The sequence below is a fragment of the Nannospalax galili genome, unplaced genomic scaffold (genome assembly GCF_000622305.1).
Source record: "Nannospalax galili isolate Female #2095 unplaced genomic scaffold, S.galili_v1.0 scaffold1050, whole genome shotgun sequence".
NCBI lineage: Eukaryota > Metazoa > Chordata > Mammalia > Rodentia > Spalacidae > Nannospalax > Nannospalax galili.
The window spans coordinates 1,177,226-1,200,265 of NW_008329037.1; the positions used below are offsets into that span (position 1 = coordinate 1,177,226).

Consider the following 23,040-nt stretch of genomic DNA (forward strand, 5'->3'; position numbering starts at 1 on the left):
TTAAATTCTAAATATTAATGTGTGCCTAAGATTAGCTACCGTATTATATTGGACAACATAGATCTAGAATGTCACAGATTCTACAGTTGACAGATCAGAAAATTGAAGCCTAGTGGGTCAAATCCACTGGCCATTTGCTACCTAACTTTTTAATTTCATACTGGTGAAATCCCGTGGGGAAAGGAACTAGGAGACCCCGTACCTTCTCAATGACATAAGGTGATCTGCCCCAATATGTGGAGAGCATGCATATCCACTTCAAGGCAGAAATGTTAGGTCAGTTGCTTGTAAGGAAAAACTTAGCAGGGGATCCCGCGATCAATTGTGTGTTCCTCTTCTTTGAGGCCCGTGTCTGAAGGAGCTGTGCTAATCGCCCTGTGTTTTCAAGTGCTTCACTCAAAATTGAGTGGCTATAATCTGCACACCTTAGGGCAGATATACAGTGATATGGGTAGGAGTAGAAGTCCTCAGCAAAAAGCAAAGCAGGGTTTGGGTACAGCTCAGTTGGTGAAGTGCTTGTCTAGCATGCACAAAATCTTGGGTTGTAGACCTAGCATAGTATAAACAGGTTGTGGTGGCTCACACCTATAATCCCAGCACTGCAGAGGCAGGAGATCAGAAAGTCAGTGCTATCCTCAGCTACATAGTGAGTTTATGGTCAGTCTACATGAGACCCTGTCTGGAGAAGAAGAAGAAAAGTAAAAGAAGGGGGGAAAAAGGAAACAGTAAAATGATGGTGGGGTCTGTGGTATTTCAAGGTGGTTAGTAAAATAAGATGAGTGAATTATCTAAGGATACAGCCCTCCAAACAGAGGGAGCAGCCAGTGCAAAAGGTAAGAAAGAGCCTGTTTAGAATGTGGGACTAGAATGAGGTGAGGAAGGAATAGAAGGTTATGAGGTCAGAAAGATGGAGAAGGGCCAGAACTCACATAGCCCCAATGGTTGGAATTTGGATTTCATCCTCAGTGAGAATTGGAAGCCCAGAATTAAAAGTTTAAAATCTGAAATTCTAGAAATTTAGTGGGCTGAACAGTGGTTAAGAGCACTGGATGTTCTTGCAGAGGACCTGGGTTCAATTTCCAGCACCCAAATGATGGCTAACAACCATCTGTAACTCTAGTTCCAGGGGATCTGATGCCCTCTTCTGGCCTCCATGGGCATTGTATTTACATACATGCAGGCAAAATACTCATACACCTAAAATAAAAAGAATAAAATATTTTAAAGGAATTCACTCCCAAACAAAAATAATTTTTAAAAATATAGTGGCAATAAGATGGTTATAGTTATGGTGCCTACTAATACAGGCAATGAATTACAACGTATTCCAGTGTTGAAATATCATGTAGTAACTACCCAAAACAGTAAACATGAGGCCAGTGTAGCAATATGAGAAAGGGCTTAATAAATTATTTTATGATTGTATCTGTATAACTTAAATATACAGATTATAAGCAAAATTAGAAAAATCATCACCTTAACTTTTTCAATAGTGAGTTTGTGAATGATTTCCCTTTTTATAATTTTCTGCAATAAAATTATTTGGACAGTTATTGGTAGAATGAATCATTGTTTTGAGATAAGATCTCACTATATAGCCCTGACTGGCCTGGAGTTTGCTATGTAGAGAGGGAGATCTGCCTGTCTCTGCCTCTCAAGTACTGAGATTAAAGGCAGGCACCACCACAATGAGCTAGAATGAGTCTTTGGCTACAATGAAATAATTATTTCATTTTAGTATATCCTTGGAGTTAGAGAGATGACTCAGAGGTTAAGAGCACCTACTCTTCTTGCAGAGGACCCTGGTTCAGTTCCCAGTTCCCAGCCCCACATGGCAGCTAACACCCATCCTTAACTATAGCAAAACACTCTTTCACATATAATAAGAATAAATAAAATCTTTAAATATATATATTTATCTCCTCAATAAAGCTGTTTGTTTTGTGATCTCAGTTGAGCCCAGGCTGGACCTTGAACTTGGGATCCTCTTGCCTCAGCCTCCTAATTATAGGAATGTGCCACCATACCCAGCTCAGCTAAATGAATCCTAAATTTTTATTTGTTTCTTTATTCATTTATTTATTTAATTTGTGTATGTGTGCCTGCTATGTGCATGTATGTGTGTGCAGTTAAGTGTGCCTATAAAAGGCATACAGGGAGGCCAGAAGAGCGTGTCAGATTTTTAGGAGCTGGAATTACAGGCATTCATGGAATGCTGACTTGTTTTGTAGGTGCTAGGATTCAAACTCCGGAGCCTCATGTTTGCACAGCAAGGGCTCATAACCACTGAGCCATCTCTCTAGCCCCTAAATGAATTTTTGATTAGGGCCCATCTGTTCTCCAGGTCCTCATAGCAGTTTAGGTAGGGCTAAATCATCCATGGGCCAAGACTCATCTCTGAAGAGCTTCTCATAGTTTTCCCTCTTTCCCCTAGTGCCCTGGAGGCTCTGATCAACTTTGCTTACAATGGCAACCTTGCCATCGACCAGCAAAATGTGCAGTCACTGCTGATGGGTGCAAGCTTCCTGCAGCTGCAAAACATCAAAGATGCCTGTTGCACATTCCTCCGAGAAAGGTAAGCAGAGTAGATGGTAGGGAGCATGCTCTGTTCTAGAACTCTCTGCCACTTTACTGAGTTAGTGGTGTATCTGGAGTGTTTTGAACAGTGAGCTGGGAAGGTTACTCTGCAGAAGTGGCATTTCTTGAAATCAGTACTGGGCAGAGCCCACCTGTTTGGGCTTTTACATAGCCTTGCCTATATTCCTGTGGCATTACATACACCTCTTTTGATCTTCCCTCTCCAGTTGGATCAGCCACTAATTTAGCTAATTTCTCACCAAGCTGATTTTGTGGGGTTCCCTAACTGTTCCATAGTCATCTCCATGTTTGTATAGATACCTAGCCCTCCATGAATTTCTTAAATTTCCTCTTTATTCCTGCAGCTCATTTAGAGGTCGCCTAACTTCTCATAGAATTTTCTGTCCCATTCTGTTCACTGAGAACAGTCATCATGTGATCTTTTAGGGTGATGACCATGTTATACCCCACTATTTCTGCTGCTTGGTAAAGGACCTTATGTGTTCTTCTATGACCTTTTAACTAATCAGAAAAAAAAAAAAAAAAAACTTCCTCCTCCTCAGGGGACAGTGCTCTATCATCTCTGGTCGAGACTTGAGGACAAGAGTTTGGGCTTGGGCTGAACACCGGCAGAGAGAAACCAGAAGGCACCTACCTCTGTTTGAATGTTGCTCTTCCTGGTTCAGCCTCCTTGCTTGGCTGATGGCCAGCATGCCTTCCACTTCAATTCTGCCCTCTTAAAGCTGACCTCCCCTCCCCATCTCCCTACAAGTTCCGAAACTACAGTCCCACTCACTGAGACACTTTATGGCCCCTGCTGGCCATCTACATCCTACCTTCGTGGTGCTTATGGGCATCACTGAGCAGTCATGTGTGCACCAAAATATAGTGACTGTGGTGGTGATGCCTCAAATAAGAGGTGCCCATCAGCTAAGGTCAGGGGAAATGGTTTCATCTTGGGGTCAGTGGTCCTATGTGATGGAAACTTTGTAGTGATGGTATTATCCCAGAGCCAGGCTTGTCCCTGCCATGGGACACCTTCTAGGGCAGGCTGAAGGGATGCATGTGGGGAGGTGTGAGGCACATTGTCTTTCATACCCATTCATGGGGCCTAAGGACACAGACTGAACTTGATTCGTCTCTTTGTTCCCATAGAATTTGGAGAATGGCTTTCTGAGGAAAGGATTAAGTTGGCCATTCTTACACCTTCATCAAGGGACAGCAGTTCCACCTAGGGGCTCTTGAGGTCATCACTGTCAATACTAGATTCAGGCTGTCATAAGGCACTGTCACCTAAAAGATGCTGAACAGTTCCTTTGTTTTATTTTTGTTTTTTGATTTTTTTGAGATCTGTCTCACTCTATGGCCCAGGCTATCCTTGAACTCACAGCAGTCTTCCCCCTCTACTTCCCAAACCCTGGGATTATAGGTGTGAGCCACCACACCTACCTAAAAACAGTTACTTTTAGATCAGTGCAGTTTTTACATGTCACATTAGCATCTGAGGAACAAGCACTTAAAGCCTGATGATTTGAGTCTTTCTTCAATATTTTCTATTCATCCCTGCAGGACCTCTTCGGAGACTCAAGCCCCTACTTTATTCCTGTCTTTTTCCCTACATATACCCCAGAAGCCTGGCCTACTTTCTGTGTTCTCTCTGGTAGTTACTGTTTCTCTCCTTCTGAGCCTGGCTGTAGACTGTAGTGAGGTCTTCCAGCTTCCCTTTTCCACATACCTTTTAAGACAAACATGTGGGCCTGTCTGTTTCCAGGTTTGATTGCCAATGCCTTGAGGAAGACCATTCTGGGCATGACAGCATAGAGATGCTGTAATGGCAGCACAGTTCTTAGAGCAGTGATTCCTAAGGCTGCTTGACCTATTGGATCTTCTGCCTGTTGCTTCACCCCCACATTTGATGTTGCAGTTGATTTTTTTTTTTTTTTTTTTTGTCTTATGAACATTTTCCCAGACTGCAGATACATGGACCTCCTGGCTTTTATGTGGACACTAAAGTAAGTTTCTGACACTCCTCTCTCAGAACTAGATTGTGTTGGGTGTTCTTATTCTTGAGGTGCTAGGGAATCAAACCCAAGGCTTGCAAATGCTAGGTAAGTGCTCTACCATTGAGCTACATCTTCAGTCCTCAGCTAGATTGAAAATCAAGTGCATCAGTGAAACAAGTCAGTGACTTATTTATTTATTTTTTTATTTACTATTTATTTGTCTTTGTCTCCCTGTAGCCCCAGCTAACCTAGAACTTGCTATGTAGACCAGGCTGGCCTCGATCTCACAGAGATCTGCCTGCCTCTCTAGTGACTTATTTAATCAAGTCCCTGCTTCTTGTTTTCAACTTACTGCATCTTATGCATTCTCCTTACTGACAAAGTTGAGCTGTATCAATGAGGAAGATGGTTATGGATGGGGCTAATGAGAGATCTGGGTCTCTTTCCCCTTTAGGTTTAATTCTCCTTCTAGTCTCCATCCTCCTAAATGGGCCTGTTTCCTGTGTGGCAGCTGTCTCTTCCTTTCCATTTACAACCTCACAAGCAGACTTCCCATTCTCCCTCCTATCAGGTGTAGTAGCACAATTCATTAAGGCATAATCAGTATTCAGTATCAAACCAAGCAGATCAGAGATTCTGAATCAGAATCCTAACCTGAGAAGAGGGTGGAAGGAATGCCGGTAGCGGCGCTGCTCATCTTCCCACATCCGTGGACTCCATTCAGTTCCCAGTCTGTGGTGCTGGCTTGATGCCAGAGCAATGGCATCAAGTATGTGCCAAGCACATGCTGGAAGCCCAGGTTTATCCTCTTATTGCCTTACATTTGTAAAGTGCTTTAACATCTCACTCAACCAGTATAGGTGCTTTAGGAAAAAAGCATTATTTGATAGATGACTGATGGAGTGACATTCTGACCTTGACCCTGTCTTCCTCCCAGACTGTGCTGTCTTGTCTATATGCTCCACCTGGGGCTTTTATTTCCTTGGTCTTTAAAAATATATTTAGGAGCCAGATGTGATCATTTGTGCCTGTAATCACAGCACTCGGAAGGCTGAAGCAAGAGGATTGCCAGTGTGAGGCCACTTCCCTGGACTACATAGTGAGGTCCAGGACAGTCAAGGCTCGTGTATGTCTGTGTAAAGAAGCGTTATTGAAGAAAAGAAAGGCTAGGCAGGGTTTTGTTTTGATTTTTTGAGACAGAGTCTCCCTGTAGCCCCATATGTAGACCAGGCTGGCCTTGAACTCACAGAGATAGCCTGCCTCTGCCTCCCAGGTGCTGGGACTACAGGCATGCGCCACCACACCTGGCTGGCTAGGCAGTTTTTAATCTACCATCTCCTTCCATATATTAACAGTCACAAAGTCAAAAACAAGAAGAGTTTGATCCCCCAAGAGTCCGCTGCTGTCACCAAGAATTCAGAACCATACTGGCTCATTTGGAATTAAGAAAAACAAACAATAGAAATTAAAGCAACAGCTAACTTCATGCTAGACACTGAGTGCTTTTGCCTACATTCAGTGTGTATGTGTGTGTGTGTGTGTGTGTGTGTGTGTGTGCATGTGCAGGTGTCCACAGAGGCCAGAAGAGGGCAATGGGCATTGGATCCCCTGGAGCTAGAGTTGCAGTTGTAAGCCACCTGACATGGGTTCTGGGAACCAAACTCAGGACCTGTGAAAAAGCAGAAAACACACTTAACTACTGAGCCATCTCTCCAACTCCCTTTTTTTGGGGGGGGTCTTTTTGAGACAGGGTCTCCCTGCAGCCCCAGCTGGCCTGGAACTCACTATGTAGACCAGGCTGGCCTTGAACTCACAGAGATCCACCTGCCTCTGCTTCCCAAGTGCTAGGACTACAGGCATGCGCCACCATGCCCGGCCCAAACACAGGTACACTTACACACATGTAGGCAATACATTCATTCACATAAAAGCTCAGTGGTTAAGAAAACTGGTTGTTCTTGCAGAAGACCTGGGTTCGAATCAAATCCCAGAATCCCCATGGCCGCTAACAACTGTCCGAAACTCCAGTTCCAGGGCATCCAACAGCCTCTCCTGTCCTCTGTGGGCATTGCACGACATAGGCGCACTTACCTACACAAGGCAATACACACATACACATAAAATAAAAATAATAAATATCAAAATTTTTTTTTATTTATTTAGGATTTTCTTGAATTTTATTATACTTATATAGGTAATAGCATTTTTTGTATTTGATGCAGTGTCCATAATTATAATTTATAGTAATTACCTAAAATAAGTGCAAACAAACTGTGTAACCATGCAGTAAAGGGTAACATGAACACTGACACACTGCATATCACCTTTTCTTCCAAAATCAGTAAAAATAATAAACAATTTATGAATTTTCTTCTTTTTTTTTTTTGTTCTTTTTGAGACAAGGGTCTCCCTGTAGCCCCACTTGTCCTGGATTCACTATGGAGACCAGGCTGGCCTTGAACTCACAGAGATCCACCTGCCTCTGCCTCCCGAGTGCTGGGACTAAAGGCGTGCGCCACTACACCCAGTCGAATTTACTTCTTAACCATGCACAGAGGAGGCCATGCAAATCTCAGTATGTTCCAGTTTTGCTATTTGTGCCACTGAAGCAAGCACTATTTTTTTTTTTTTTACATTTTTATTTGAGAGCGAGAGCAAGCGAGCAAGAGAGATTGTGTTGCGGGCACATGCCTACACACTCACACACATGTGGAGGTCAGAGGACAGCTTGTGGGAGTTGGTTCTCCTTCCATCACATGGGTCCTGGGGATCCAATTAAAGTTGCTGTCAGGCTTGGTGGCAGGTGCCTTTACTCGCTGAGCCATTTCACTTGCCCATAAATACTTTTTTGCTTATTTGAGATAGAGTCTCACTATGCAGCCCCAGCTGGCCTGGAACTCACTATATGGACTGGATTGGCCTTGAACTCACAAAGATTCCCCTGCTTCTGCCTCCCAAGTGCTGGGATTAAAGGCACCACACCCAGCCTGAAAGTACTTTTTTTTTTTTAATCTTTATTTTTGTTGTTCATTTATTTATCATTTGGACTGCACATGGATGGAGGTCAGAGCCTGTTCTTGCTTCACCTGTTAGTCAGGATCTATCTTGAGTCTGCTGCTGCACTGAGTACCCAGGCTAGCTGGCTCATGTAGGAGTGCTAGGATTATAGATACACATCATCAACACATCTGGCCAGTTCTGGGGATAAACTCAAGTCATCAGTCTTACACAGCTAGAGCTTTTATCTACTGAGTTATCTCCTCTGCTGTGTTTGTTTCTCTGAGTCAGGGTCTCATGTAGTACGGGCTGACCTCAAAGTCCTGCTCTTCCTGCCTCCATCTCCTGAGTGTTAGGATTGCAGATGTGTACCACCATGCCTTGCCTGTTTTATTTTTTAGAGATTATGTAGCTCAGGGTGGCCTCAAACTTCTGGGCTCAAGTGATCCTCCTACCTCACCCTTCCAATTACTGTGACTACAAGGCACCTGCTACCGCACCCAACTGCCCTTTCTTGATCATAGCTCCATCCCTAGGAAGAGGATAGTTGTCATTATCTTTTCCACAGGAGGAAATTACTGACACTTGACCTACCAAGGTTCCTCAGAGAAGGGCAGGACCAGGATTTCCCAGACTCTGATGAGTACATGTCTGCCCCTATGCTATGGAACAGGAACAAGAGGCTTGGCTTCATCTCATCACCTCCACTTAATTGTCTATGAACTGGGAGCACATTTCTTGGTTTCCCTGGGCCTCCCTCCATTTTTCACTATAAAATAAGAGCAATTTACAGGGTCGTTATATAGATTTTTTTTTTAATATGTGTATGTCTGTGTGAGTATATGCCATGTATAGGGGAGGTGCCTGTGGAGGCCAGAGAAGGCATGGGATCCCCTGGAGCTGGAGTTGTAGACAGATGTGAGCTGCCAGACATGGGTGCTGGAAACTGAACACAGGTTCTCTGGAAGAGTTACAAGTATCTTCCTAACTGCTTGAGCCATCTCTCCAGCTGTTACAAAGATTCTTAAAGAACTGAAGATGTAGTGCACAAGGTCTTAGGTTCAATCCATAGCACCTTAAAAACAGTATAAATATTCTGCAGAATGGCTATAAAAATGCCTAGCAAAGGATTTAACTCATTGACCATACTAAATAAATAGAAGCTGCTGCTGTTAGTTCTGTGGGTCTGAACACAGGTTCATGGAGTCTACCTAAAAAAAGAAAAATGTGTAACGATCTCTATGTTAGAAAAGGTGTTTCATCCACTCAAGGTGGAATAGTGCCCTAGACATCCAACCAGAAACTACAGCAGCTGAATGTGATAACAAGTTTTACAGTCATTTTCTCCTGCCCTCTCCTGTGACAGCCACTTCACAGGGCTTCCCGAGAGTCTGCCACCTTGACATGAGCACTGTGACCAAGAATCAAAGATGGGAAGACAAGTCTAGCTGGGTGTAGTGACACATGCCTTTAATCCCAGCTCTTGGGAGACAGAAACAGGTAGATCTCTGTGAGATCAAGGCCAGCCTGATCCACATAGTGATTTCCAGGCCAGACTGTCCAGGGCTACTTTAAAAGGGAGTTGGAGAGATGGCTCAGTGATTAAAAGCCACATGGCGACTAACAACCATCCTTAATTCCAGTTCCAGTGGATCCGATACCCTCTTCTGACCTCGGCAGGCATTGCATGACATGGGTGTACTTACTTGCATGCAGGTAATACACTCAGACACATAAAATAATAAAAATTTTTAAAAAAGATGTGCACCTATTGTCACAAGGCATTTCCAGCAAGGCTAAGAACAAAATTTATTATTCTGTGGCTCTGCTCAAAAACATCCCAAGAATGTTCCTTTAATTTTTTTTTTTTTATCCTCTACCCAAAAGGCTTCACCCCAAAAATTGCCTGGGTGTGCGCCAGTTTGCTGAGACAATGATGTGTGCTGTGCTTTATGACGCAGCCAACAGCTTCATTCACCAGCACTTTGTAGAGGTATCTATGTCAGAAGAGTTCCTGGCCCTGCCCTTGGAGGATGTGCTTGAGCTGCTGTCTCGGGATGAGCTGAATGTGAAGTCAGAGGAGCAGGTCAGTGAGCACAGCAGCAGCTTGTTCAGCCACAGGGGATGCTGCTCTTCTGTGTGCGAGCCCACACAAATGATAAATCTGCAATCTTTATATATTGTGGGTTTTGTTTTATTACAGATTTTTTAATTATAACTTTTATTATATTTTAGAATCTAAATCCCTTATTTTTGGATATTTAGGTTAATTCCAATATTTACGGTTATAAATAATAATTGCCATGAGTCAGGAGGAGTTTTATTATTATTGTTGTAAGGTGAGAGAAATTATAGCATACTTGACCAGTGGTGGGATTTTTCCAGAGGTTGGGGGAATTTATCAGTTGGTAGAGTGCTTGTCTAGCATGTACAAAGTCCTGAATCCGATTCCCAGCACCATATAAATAAGGTGTGGTTGTACATACCTGTAATCCCAGCACTAGGGAGATGAAAGCAGGAGAATCAGAAGTTCAAGCTATATAACAAGTTGGACTAACCTGGAATACATGAAACCCTGTCTCAACACACACACACACACACCCCACTGTGGAATTGGGGAAGTTTTTGAAAGCCGGTTATAGTCATCACAGAAGGTGAAGCTATTAGAAATGCGAAGTAAAAGACCCATCTTCTTGAAGGTCAAGAAAAGTTAAGAGGAAAGCATAAAGCATTAGTAGCGAGAGAGGAGCAAAGGATAAGCCTTTCCTATCAACAAGGATGTAGTGTAAGTGGGTTTAAGAGAATGGAGAGTGTTATTAGGGGCAGAGGATAGTGAGGGCCAGCAGTAAAGGGCCTTGAATACAGAGTGTGAAGTTTGGATGTGGCCCAGCAAGCACTAAGGGATCACTGCATTCGATCCATTGAGAAGTTTAATCAAAGTCTGAGACACTTAAGAATATTTGAAATCAGCCGGGCATGGTGGTGCACACCTTTAATCCCAGCACTTGGGAGGCAGAGGCAGGTGGATCTTTGTGAGTTCATGGCCAGCCTGGTCTACATAGTAAGTTACAGGACAGCTGGGCCTATAGAGAGACCCTGTCTCAAAGGACAAAAAAAAAAAAAATGAAATTAAGAAGCCTGGGCTGGGGAAATGGCTATGGGTAAAGCACTTGTACAAGTACGAAGACCTGAATTTGAATCCCCAGAACCCACATCAGCACACATCTATAATCCCAGTGCTCCTCTGGTGAGGTGGGAGGCAGAAAAAGGAGAATTCCCCAGAAACTCACAGACCACCTATCCTGGTATACACAGCAGCAAACAACAAAGAAACCCTGTCTCAAGGTGGAAGGCAAGGACCAATATCCACAGTTGTCCTCTGACCTCCACATTCATGCTGTGGTGCCATGGCGTACCTGTACCCCCACACACATGCACACACATCATGCACAAGAAAGGCGGGGGTGCAAGTCAGTCTTGACCTGCTGTGAAGCTAGGCTTCAGCCGGATGAACTCTAGGGGACAAGCTGTTGAGATGTTAGCGGACTCAGCTAAATTTCCTGAATGTCTGAAGATGTCTGAAGAGTCTCTACCCCTAAATATCAGTGACCAGTAGAGAAGTGGACCCTGAGCTTGGCAGCATGAACATAGTTATAAAGAAGAGCCTTGTCTCAACAGGGTGGTTTGACTCCTAGCTTCTTCCACTAACCAATGTTACTTAGGGCCACTCACATTTATTTGAGTGGCACATCTATAAGGGCTGAGGGGTTTCAGAGGGAGATATCCCTGTGGGTAGAGCCATTAAGAAAGACCCCTTGGGGCCCAGATAAATGGCTCAATGGTTAAGAGTATTTCCTTCTCTTCCAGAGGACCAGACTTTGTTTCCCAGGACTCAGATGGGTAGCTCACAACTGTCTGTAACTCCAGCTCCAAAGGATATAATGCCCTCTTCTGGCCTCCCCTTAGAACTGCATTCAGGTGGCATACATTCACACACATATAAATAAAAACAATTTTTTTTTAAAAAAAGAAAGGGTTTTTGGAGAACATGGGTCTCCAACTAGACTTTAAAGAAGGGGAGTGGGCTTAAATGAAGAGGTTGAGAGGAAAGGCCATTCAAGGTGAGGGACAGCATGAACAGGGGGGAACTGGCTTGGCCTGACTAGTACAGAGAATGGTAGAGGGGTTAGAGCTGGTAGGGTGCAAGAGCAGCAAGAAGGAAGGAAAAGAGACATTTTGTGATGTAGAAAGGAAATCAAAATGAAAGCCAGGAAGCTGCTACAGTAACCTTAAATTAACCTTGCTTACATTACAAAAGCCTGGACCTAAGATGAGTGTGTGACATATACCTAAAATCCCAGCATGCAGGAGGATCATGAGTTCTAGGTCAGCCTGGTCTGATAGCAAGACCTAGTCTCAAAAACAAAAGACTAGACCTAATAGCATAACTGGAGAAGAAGTGGAGAGAAAGCTGTGGATTCTAGACATGAATAGGAGGAAAGATGGAGGCACCCAAGGAACTGCTTCAATATAGGAAGTGGAAGGATTGACATTGAGGGGGCAAGAGCAAGGTCTCTGGGCAGCTGACAGAGCATCTGCTCTTGATCCTTACAGGTCTTTGAGGCTGCATTGGCCTGGGTCAGATACGACCAGGAGCAGAGGGGGCCCTGCCTGCCAGAGCTGCTGTCCAATATCCGCCTGCCTCTTTGCCGGCCCCAGTTCCTATCAGACCGAGTGCAGCAAGATGACCTGGTGCGTTGCTGCCACAAATGCAGGTAAGTGTGAGCAGCCTTGCATGGGCAGAAAAGAGGATTTGGCTGTCTGTCCTAACTCAGGGGAAGAAGGATTTGGAGCGGTCAGTCTTAATTCAGGGAGTATGAATTACACAGGACTTACGTAGTGCCAGAGAGGCATTGCCATGTGGGAGTATAAGAGAGGAGCTTTTCTTCCCTAAGGTATTTCATTACACTCTATCATCATCCACTAAGCAGTTTGTGCATATACAAGCCTCTATACTTCCTGCCCTGACCCTGTCCACACTGGCAACTGACATGGTATATAAATGGGACTTCCTGGAGCCCTTCATCCTCTTCAATAAATAATAACCCATTCACTAGCCTTTGATGAGTGATATGTAAGGGAGGTCTTGTCTGTTACTATGTGAAACTTGGTTTTTGTTTTTTGTTTTTTTTGAGACAGGGTCTCTCTATAGCCCCAGCTGGCCTGGAACTCACTATGTAGACCAGGGTGGCCTTGAACTCACAGAGCTCTGCCTGCCTCTGCCTCTCAAGTGCTGGGACTACAGGCGTGGGCCACCACACCCAGCTAGTGTGTGAAACTTCTACCTAGCAGAAAATCAATAGCATCTTGGCATAGTAGAGCTACCAGCACAGTTCAGAAGATGAAGTGTGATAAAATTCAGGCAACAGAGAAAAATGTTCATCCTTCCAATATGCTTGAGGCAGGAAGACCTCAAGTTTGAGGCTAGCCTGGGCTACACAGCAAGACCCTGTTTCATGGTGGCGTACGCCTTTAATCCCAGCACTTGGGAGGTAGAGGCAGGCAGAGCTCTGTGAGTTCAAGGCCAGCTTGGTCTACATAGTGAGTTCCAGGCCAGCTGGGGCTACAGGGAGACCCTGTCTCAAAAAGACAAAAAAGAAAAAGAAAAAAAAACAAACAATTGCTTGTCATATTAACAATGGAGTGAGGTTTTTGGCTTTTCTTCTTTTGATTATTTTCATTTGTTTGTTTTCCTTGCTGACAAGATTTTTACACATACTTAGCTCTCTATTTTCTCACCCCTGGTTGTGATCAGCAGGCTCAGGAGGAAATCAGTGCTTGGTCCAGGCTTTGTGAAGATGTGTCAGGAAGCAGGGAGGTGTGGCTGGAGGGAGCTGGGACTCTGTGACCAGTGGTCTCAGAGGTTACATTGAGGCACATGAACTATTCTGTCAGGTAGATATCAAAGAAGGTTCTTAGAAAAAGTAGTGTGGTCTTCAGTATGGACAGTGGGCTAGAGGGCAGGCTATAAATCCATCTGGAACAGTTGGTGTAGCTGCCACTGTGCAGGTGAGAGGTGACTGATTAAAGAATGTGAGCCATGATATGGTCATAGGGGTGGAAAGCTAGCGCTCAGTGCTGACAAAATTGGGCTGCTTGAGCTTCCCCCAGTATTGCCATTTTAATCACCACACTGTTTTTCAAAGTCACACCCAATGTGTGCCTATTAGAAGATAGTCACTCTGGGCACACTACCTGAGGTAGCCTCTGCTCATTTTGCTCCTTCACTTCTGAACGTATCTCAATAGCCCTGCATGGCTTTCTCTGATCTCACCTGAGTTCTGTGAGAACAAACCTACAAGTGCTGGGGATGCAGCCCAATAGTACAGCATTTGTCAGGATTATATGTGACCCTAAAATCAATCCAGAGGGGGTGGGTGGGAGAGGAGGGAGGGAGGAGGAGAAGGGGAGGGGAGGAAAGATGAAAGAGAGAGACTGAGGGTTAAACCTTACAGAGAAACTAAACTCTCCAGAAGAGTTCTCCCAGTTTTCCCTACACTGAGGCGTGGAAGAACCAGGCTCAGAAGTGTAAATGTGCTGCCAGGCATGGTGGCGCTCACCTTTAATCCCGGCACTCTGGAGGCTGAGGCAGTCGGATCACTGAGTTCAAGGCCAGCCTGGTCTACATAGCAAGTTCCAGGCCAGCTGGGGCTGCGGGGGGAGACTCGGAGGGGTGAAGACTCAGCAGAGGGGGAGACTGAAAGAGGAGATGATCAGAACAGGCACCTCTGGTCCTAGCATCTTATACCTTATTCCAGGGACCTGGTAGATGAAGCAAAAGACTATCACCTCATGCCAGAGCGCCGGCCCCACCTGCCAGCTTTCAGAACTCGGCCTCGCTGCTGCACGTCTATTGTTGGACTCATCTACGCTGTGGGAGGCCTCAACTCAGCAGGTATCTTGCAACTCCCCTTTGCAGAGCCTTTCCTGGGACTCCTTGGATGAAGAAACATAGTCAGCCTAGCCTGACCCTTCTCATTCCTCTTCTTTATACAGTTACCTCTCTTGTCCCTCTTGATTTAATGTAATTGCTCTAGAGTAGAGCTTATTATATATTCATACCATTAAATCGATGTCAGTGTCAAAGGTGCCTTAAAGAATTGGGTTTCAGGGACTGGAGAGATGGCTTAGCAGTTAAGAGCACTGGCTGTTCTTGAGAGGACCCAGGTTTGATTCCCAGCACTTACATGGCAGCCAACAACCATCCAAAACTGCAGTTCCAAGGGATCCAACACCCTCTTCTGACTTCCATGAGCACTGCATGACCCAGGTGCACCTACCTACATGCAGGGCAACACACACACATTAAATAAAAATAATAAAATATTTTTCAAAACATAAAAAAATTAAAAGAATTGGATTTCAGCCAAGCATGGTGGTGCATGCCAATAGTTCCAGCACTTGATAGGCAGAGGCAAGTGGATCTCTGTGAATTTGAGACTAGCCAGAGCTACATAGTGAGACCATGTCTCAAATAAAAAAAAAAAAAAAAGAGCCAGGCAATGTAACACATGCTTGTAATCTCAGTACTTGGAAATGAGAGGCAAGAGAATTACTGCAGGTAAGGCCATAGTAACTTCCAAACCAACTAGGGCTACATACCAAGGCCGGAGGAGGAGGAGGGGGAGGGGCGGAGGGGGAAGAAAGGGAGAAAGAGAGAAAGAAGGAAGGGAAGAAAGAAAAAAAAAATGGTGGCACAGACACCTGTAATTCCTGCATTTGCAAGGGATCACTAAGTCCAGGGCAGCCTAAGCCACATAGTAGGATCCTGTCTCAAGAAATGGTTTTGAGGTTACCTTAGCTGAAATTTATAGATGAAGAAATTGAGGCCCAGAGAATTTGGGTATTGTGCCCACAAATTGCTGCTTTAGGCAGAGCAAGAAATAAAACTTGTCCTAGTTCTTGAAGCAGCGCCCTTCCCTCACATTAAGTCGTCTGTAGCATTTACTCATCCCAAGAGAGGGTACAATCAGAGATCCACCCAGTTCTGTAATCAGGCTGTTCACATTCCATCCTGTGGATCTCTGGGTCGAACTGTGAGAATGTCACAGGGAAAGATCATCATCCAAATACCGCAGATCTGCTACATCGGTCATGTTTTGTCACCTTCTTACACCCCCCTGTGATGCGCACACATGTTCTACATCCACCCATTAGCAGCTCAAGCCCAGTTGTGTGGCTGATTGTATACCTGAAATCCTAGCGCCACAGAGGCTGAGGGAGGAGGGTCTTGAATTTGGGGGCAGACTGGATTATATGGAGAGATTCTGCCTTAAAAACAACCACCACCAAGCCAGGCATGGTGGCACATGCCTTTAATCCCAGCACTCAGAGGCAGAGGCAGGCAGATCTCTGAGTTTGAGGCCAGCCTGGTCTCAATAGCCAGTTCCAGGCCAGCTGGGACTATAGGGAGACCCTGTCTCAAAAAGATCAAAACAACAATCCAGCAGCTCTTGTAGTAGATACAGTCACATCTCTAGGAAAGCTCTGGGGCGCCTCCCTTCCTGGAGAATTAGTGGGAAGTCCACAGTTTTGTTTTCAATTAAAGTTTATGAACAGTAGAGAGTGGGCTTCTGTTTGTTGACAGTGTGACCTGGAAAAGATAAGTCTTCAGTTCTGTAAACTCAAGAGTATAGCAAGTGCTCAATGGTCTCAAGCAACAGGGAAGAGATTTGAGTTGATAATCCTTATAACTGGAGGAAAATGGCAGGGTTGGAATTTGTTCTTTGTCGCTGTGACTGCTATTTTTGAGTACTAAGGATATTCTAGAGCCATGCTAGGTATCGTACCTGTTATGTATTGGATCCTCTTGGCAGTTCTGCCTTAAACTTCACAGGATGGAGACACAGAGCAGGTTGTCTGTGGTTACGAAAGTGAGTGGAAGTTAGCATTGGGACCCATACCTTCCCTCTGGGGAACTTCCTGCATTGGACAAACATTCTATTCATTTGTCTTTAATGTTGGCTTCAAGAAAGAGGCATACTGATTACAACTGAAACTACTCACTAAAAATGCTTCCTGTCAGATTCTGATTTTCCTTAAAGAAAGTCTTTATCATGGCTAGAATTTCTTAATGGGCCCATACACCCTGGTAATTTGTGGGAAGGGCTAGTAGAATCAAATGTTCCATATAACCAATGCCCAGTAGCTGTGATCTAAACAAGTGGTCTCATTTGTTTTAATTTGAGTAGCAAATTTTTATGCAGGTGATTCCTTGAATGTGGTGGAAGTGTTCGACCCCATCGCCAATCGCTGGGAGAAGTGCCATCCCATGACAACAGCCCGCAGCCGTGTGGGTGTGGCTGTGGTGAACGGGCTTCTCTATGCCATCGGAGGATATGATGGTCAGCTGCGACTGAGCACTGTGGAGGCCTACAATCCTGAGACGGACACATGGACCAGAGTGGGGAGCATGAATAGCAAGCGAAGGTATTTTGGAAGCCACGTGCAGGCCAAGCACACACACTGAGCACCTGGGGAGCCCCATTCAGGGGCACCTAATAAAGTAAAATAGAAGCTTGACCTGGGGAAATCCTGCAGCCAGGCCAGCCACTGCCAGCACCTCCTGGGAGCAAGCCCCCATCCGCTTAAACATAAAATACCTGTCCTTTGAGAAACTTGGGGAACAGAGACATGGACATGTGGAAGTTGTGTTATTTAAGTGCCAGATAAGGACTGAAAATGTGTGTTATGGAAGATTCGAGGAGGGAGAGAAACTGGACTGGAACACCTGGAAGATTTCAGGGAAGAGGTGGGATTAAAGTTGAAACCTGAATAAGGAAGATTTAACCTTATTAATACTGAAAGGAAATCTAGGGTGTTTTCTTTGTACTTTCCTTCTCACGCTGTACACATGTTCTTACTGCCCAGGGAGTACATGAAACAAAGCATCATTCTGTACCTCAAGGTCACACATGTTCCCCAGATGTGAGCACAGATATATTTGCAAAGTGGATTGAGCTTATGTCATTGAACATGGTCTGACTACTGGTTGGTGCTACTCCCTGCTAGCTCACATTTCCTGAATAAGAAGTGGAATCAGAGGACATCCTGTATCCTGTAGCATCTCGTTTCGCTTTCTTGGTCCAAAGATGACAGGCAGCATCTTTCTTTACGTCATGTGCTGCAATGGTAGGAGGGCCCTACTGTTTGAAGGGTGTCAGTGGACAAGCCCCTGTCAGGCACAGTGGATGAGTAGTCTGAAATGTTACTCTTATGTCTGTCTCTCCTCAGAGGGACCAATGGAGGAAAGAAGTTCTAGATTCCCAGCCCATCTAACCAGAACAGCTCTGCATTTTGAACTTTCTTGACATGTCCAATTTTAGGAAGGAGAATTATGCAGTTTTTAAAGAGGCAGTTTGAAAACCCCTGGACTAGTTGCTCTTTAATAATAGTCTTTCTGAATAATTCTGTGATCTAACATCTTGCCTCACAGATAAATCCATTCTCCTTGTCCTACTTCAGGGTCTCTATTTGTAAGATCATGTGACTGGGAAGGGAAAAAGAGATCAAGCTGGCATGTGTGGTAAGGAAGTAGTTAGTGTGGAAGGCTTTGCCACAAAAAAGTGATACACACATTCCACATTCAGCAGTATTAGCATGTGGCCATGAATAAACCAGGAGTCTGCCTCTGTAGCAGTAAGACCAGATTCACAAAAGGTCTAAGTAGATTCCTTTTTGAAGAAAGCAGCATGTATACAAGATGTGCTTCTCCCAAGAAGGTTCTCACAGTTCTTCCTCCCTCCCCACCTTGGTGTGTCTCCCTCTGCCCCATGAGCATTTTGCATCTTTCAGTGGTTGAGGGGCTCATTGCCCTCATCCCCAACCACAAGTGGCTTTTTTACTTTGACTACAGTCAGCTGGCTTTCCCTGTATGTTTGTTCGGGTGACTTTCTTGGCTTTGATGTCAGTGGGTTTGGATTGTTGTTTGGGAGGAAAGACCTCTGGGTACTGTGGATAATGCCCTGGTATTAGCAATGTGGGCCCAGTTCCATGCATCCTTTTTAAATTATAGGTTACCTTAAAATGTTTTAGTCACTTCTCTCCGAACATCTCACATAGCTTCCCTTCCTGCCAGTGACAGCTTCCTTGCTGCCATCTTTTCATCTTGACTCTGTCTCCAGATGTCTGTACTGGATTATTCCAGTTCAGGCCAATTAGAACTTCCCCTTCTTCCATCACTCTTGTCTTTGCCTCTTATTTGGTGCCCTCTTGCAGTCTGGGAGCACCTCTTTTTTTTTTTTTTTTTTTTTTTTTTTTTTTTTTGGTCTTTTTGAGGCGGTCCCCTGAAGCCCCAGCTGACCTGGAACCTGCTGTGTAGACCAGACTGGCCTTGAACTTACAGAGATTCGCCTACCTCTGCCTCATGAGTACTGCGACTAAAGATGTGCAACACCTCTTGATTCATTCTCATGCCATTTTTAAACTCTGAATTATATTATTTTGTGTTTGGGGCTGGGACTGTAGCTCAGTGGTAGAGCACTTGCCTAGCCCCTAGATTCAGTCCTCAGTATTGCTACGAAAAAGGAAATAATTTGTTTTATGTCCATATTTAGAATTACTGTCTCCTAAGCCCTGTGCCCCAAAGTGGCTTCTCTACCAGGCACTTGTCACAACCATTCAATTGTCCACTGGATTTTCATCAGCTACTTGCAGGGCATGCTGGCTGTTCTAGACACTAGGTTAAGAGTAATGAACAAAGCCTGGGCATGGTGGTCCATGCTTGTAATCCCAGGAGGCTAAGGCAGGAAGATGTAAAGTTTAAGGTTAGCCTGGGCTACACAGCAAGACCCTGTTTCAAAAACAAAAGTAAATTTATATAGTAAATTTGTTGTCTCCTCATAGACCTTGCTTAAAACAAGTCCTCTTTAGGCAGGTTCAGAGGGTCTGTTACTGTGTTTGGATCAGTTTGATTTGCTGTGTGTACTTGAAAGGTGACAGTTATCCTGATACATTTGAGTTTCCAGTTCTTTCTAGATTCATTTTTAGCCTTCTGTAGTATCAGATGTGAAAACACTGAATCAGGCAGCTTAGCATTCCTGTTTAAATTTTCATAAGGCTTTTTGTAGAATGGAAGATTGTATGTATCCAGATCTCTGGATACTTATGCTTTTTGGTGAGCTTATATGTGGAGCAGCAGTATTGGGCTAGTGTCATTTAGATCCCAGGTATGGCTTCCCCAAGCAGCCTTGAGAAAAGAGCCCAACACCACCACCACCCCACCCCTGTCTACCCACAGCCAGCTGCCCCTGTGTTGGGGGTTGACAGTGATTCTTCTTTGCAGGGTGTGGTAAGGGGTGATACATGCAGATAACAAACAGAAGCTACAGCCTCATCCAGCAAGAAAATAAGGGACCATGGAGGGCAACGTGTAACAAAAATATGTGTCACATTTCAGAAAGAATTGAATAGGAAAAATCAGAGGTAACATAACAAACATGTTAAGCTTGGGACCTGTTATATAAAGGATACCACAAAAATCACAATTGAAGTCACACAGGTGAAGACCTTTCCTGAATTCAAAGAAGTTCCTATTTGCTAAGAGGTGGCAGATAGATTTCTCTCACCTCATGGTGACAAACATAAATACTTGTAGTCAGGAACTTTGGCTTGCTCACTTGTTATTCTGTTTGTGTGTCTTTTTGTTTTTTGGTCTTTTTGAAACAGGGTCTCCCTGTAGCCCCAGCTGGCCTGGATTCACTATGGAGACCAGGCTGGCCTTGAACTCACAGAGATTCACCTGCCTCTGCCTCTGCCTCCCAAGTACTGGGATTAAAGGCATGTGCCACCACAAAACAGGGTCTTGCTGTATGTAGCCCAGGCTAGCCTCAAATTTGAGGTCTTCCTGCCTCAGCCTCCTGGGATTACAAACATGGACCACCATGCCCAGGCTTTGTTCACTACTCTTAACCTAGTGTGTAGGACAGCATGCCCTTCAAGTAGCTGATGAAAATCTGGTGGACAAATGAATGGTTGTGACAAGTGCCTGGCAGAGAAGCCACTTTGGAGCACAGGGCTTAGGAGACAGTAATTCTAAGGCAAGTTGGACTTTTTTTTTTTTTTGAGGAGAAAGAAGACTTGGATTTTAAAAGTAAACTAGACTGCTAGAGCTGGAGAGATGGCTCAGCAGTTAAGAACACTGATTGCTCTTGCAGAGAACCCATGTTTAGTTCTCAGCACTCATGGCCTTAATAGCTGCCGTAACTACAGTTCCAGGGGATCCTATGCCCTCTTCTGGCTTCTGCAGGCATTGCACAGCACAGTGCACTTACATGTAGACAAAACACTCATACACATAAAATAAATATAAATAAAATTTTAAAAGTAAATTAGTCTGAGGGCCATAAGATGGCACAGAGGGTAAAAGTGCTTGCTGTGAAACCCTGACAACCTGAGCCCAGTACCAGGGACCCACAGTGGAAGAAGAGAACCAACTCCCAAATGTTGTCCTCTGACTTCCAGGTGCATGCTCACACACACAATAATAATAATAAATTAAATGTTTTTAAAGTAAACTAGGCTGGATGTGATGGTGTATGCCTGTAATCCTGGTAGTTGGGGGGTAGAATCAGGAGTTGAGTCATCCTCTGGCATCTGGAGTTTAAGTCCAGCCTGGGCTGTGAGAGACTTTCAAAACAGCAGAAAAAACAACAAAATGTTAATTAAACCCTCAGCATGCTGAGGTGGGAGCTGAGCATTTCAGGTAGATCAAGGACTGAAAAATGCCTGGAAGAGGAGGTAGCCTGGGACTAAGGTGGTAGGGGCAGGCAAGAGGAACCACAGAGAAGATCTGTGGCCTTAAGTTTATACCTTTACCTGGTTGTTTACCTGGGATTAAGGCCTATTCTAGAAAGAGGCAACTGACAGGTTAACATTTCAGGGGGTATGACAGGCTGCTGGGATGACCGTTCTGTCTGTTTCAGTGCCATGGGGACAGTTGTGCTGGATGGGCAGATCTATGTCTGTGGGGGCTACGATGGCAACTCTTCCCTCAACTCTGTGGAGACCTATTCACCTGAGACGGACAAGTAAGTAACTTACTGAACAATATAAAATACTAGAGCTACAGCTTTTTTGTGTGTATGGTTGGTTTTGATTTCTGAGACAGGGTCTCCTACTGTAACCTACGCTGGCCTCAAACTCAGCAATCCTCACACCTCAGCCTCTTGAGTGCTGATATTATAGTCATGAACCACTTGCCCACAACTGCCTCCTACTACCAGAGCTTGTACTTGTTAGGCAAGTGCTCTGCCACTGACCTAGGTCCCCAGCTGCCACCTTTTGTTTTGCATTGTTTCATTTTGATTTGTTTTGTCTTGTTTGAGAAGAGGTCTCAAACTCAGTAACTTTGGTAATCCTCCACCTCACCTACTGTAGTGACATGCTATGGCACCTAGCTTTAAGCTTTTTTTTTTTTTTTTTTGGTTTTTTTGAGACAGGGTCTCCCTGTAGCCCCAGCTGGCCTGGAACTCACTATGTAGACCAGGCTGGCCTTGAACTCACAGAGATCCACCTGCCTCTGCCTCCTGAGTGCTAGGATTAAAGGCGTGCACCGCCACATCCAGTTTAGCTTTAAGCTTCTTAAGAGTAGAAAGTGCCCTTATAATACTTTACATATAATAGATTTTAAAATCTTAGGTTAAATGAATCTTTTGATTAAATTAAAAAAAAACAAAAAAGAAACAAAAAAAAACCAGACATGGTGGTTCATGTATATAATCCCAACATTTGGAGGTAGGGGTAGGAGGATCAGGAGTTCAAGGCCAACTGCTTGAGACCCCAAACATAGATACTTGGAAACATTTATTTAATGGTTTGTGTCTCTTAGCTAGATCAGCCCATTTTAATGGAAGTACAGGCAAAGGGCATAAGAAGCAGATGGTCAGTGGGTTCCAAGACCAGTAAGGTCTGATTTAGAAGAAAGAAGAAAATGTGTGATCAAATAAGCTTGGGAAATGGTGTCTGTTCCACCAGAGTCCTTGTCTTTCTGTAATACATACAGACATTGCAAAATTTCTAGAAAATTCAGTGGTAAGGAATCTTGTTTAAACTTGCATTTTATGTAACATCTATTACAATCTTGTGGGATGCTCCCGTGGAACACCAGAAAACACTGACAGCATTAGGCTGAATTCTTCATTCTTCTGTTTAAATTCTCTAATCTTATGTAATAGAATGTGAGCAGTGGGCTGAATGAACTCATCAGGATGTTTTTAGGCCAGTATTGTGTTACTTAACCACCTATGTATCAGGCAGGATGCTGGTTCTACCTAGTACCCGGTGTGGCAGGGCCATGGGTACATTGTGAGCATCTTGCAGAGGCCTGTGCCTGGAGCTCTCAGCACAGAGTGGGAAGCACTTCTCATCTCCCTGGGGCAGGGGGAAAGGTGTCTTCTTAGATTCA

At 44.4% G+C, this 23,040-nt stretch overlaps 1 protein-coding gene across 2 annotated transcripts in view; it reads left to right on the forward strand.

The window, feature by feature from the left end:
- Klhl18 (kelch like family member 18) overlaps positions 1-23,040 on the forward strand; it is an 84,362-nt gene that overhangs the window by 55,637 nt on the left and 5,685 nt on the right. Inside the window, exons 3-8 of one of the 2 annotated variants that reach the window (XM_008830616.2) lie at positions 2,435-2,575; positions 9,465-9,663; positions 12,192-12,352; positions 14,396-14,532; positions 16,829-17,066; positions 21,560-21,664. In XM_008830616.2, coding sequence (XP_008828838.1) covers positions 2,435-2,575; positions 9,465-9,663; positions 12,192-12,352; positions 14,396-14,532; positions 16,829-17,066; positions 21,560-21,664 — 981 coding nt within the window. The remainder of the gene's footprint in view (positions 1-2,434; positions 2,576-9,464; positions 9,664-12,191; positions 12,353-14,395; positions 14,533-16,828; positions 17,067-21,559; positions 21,665-23,040) is intronic. The other variant, XM_008830619.2, reaches the window with a different exon arrangement.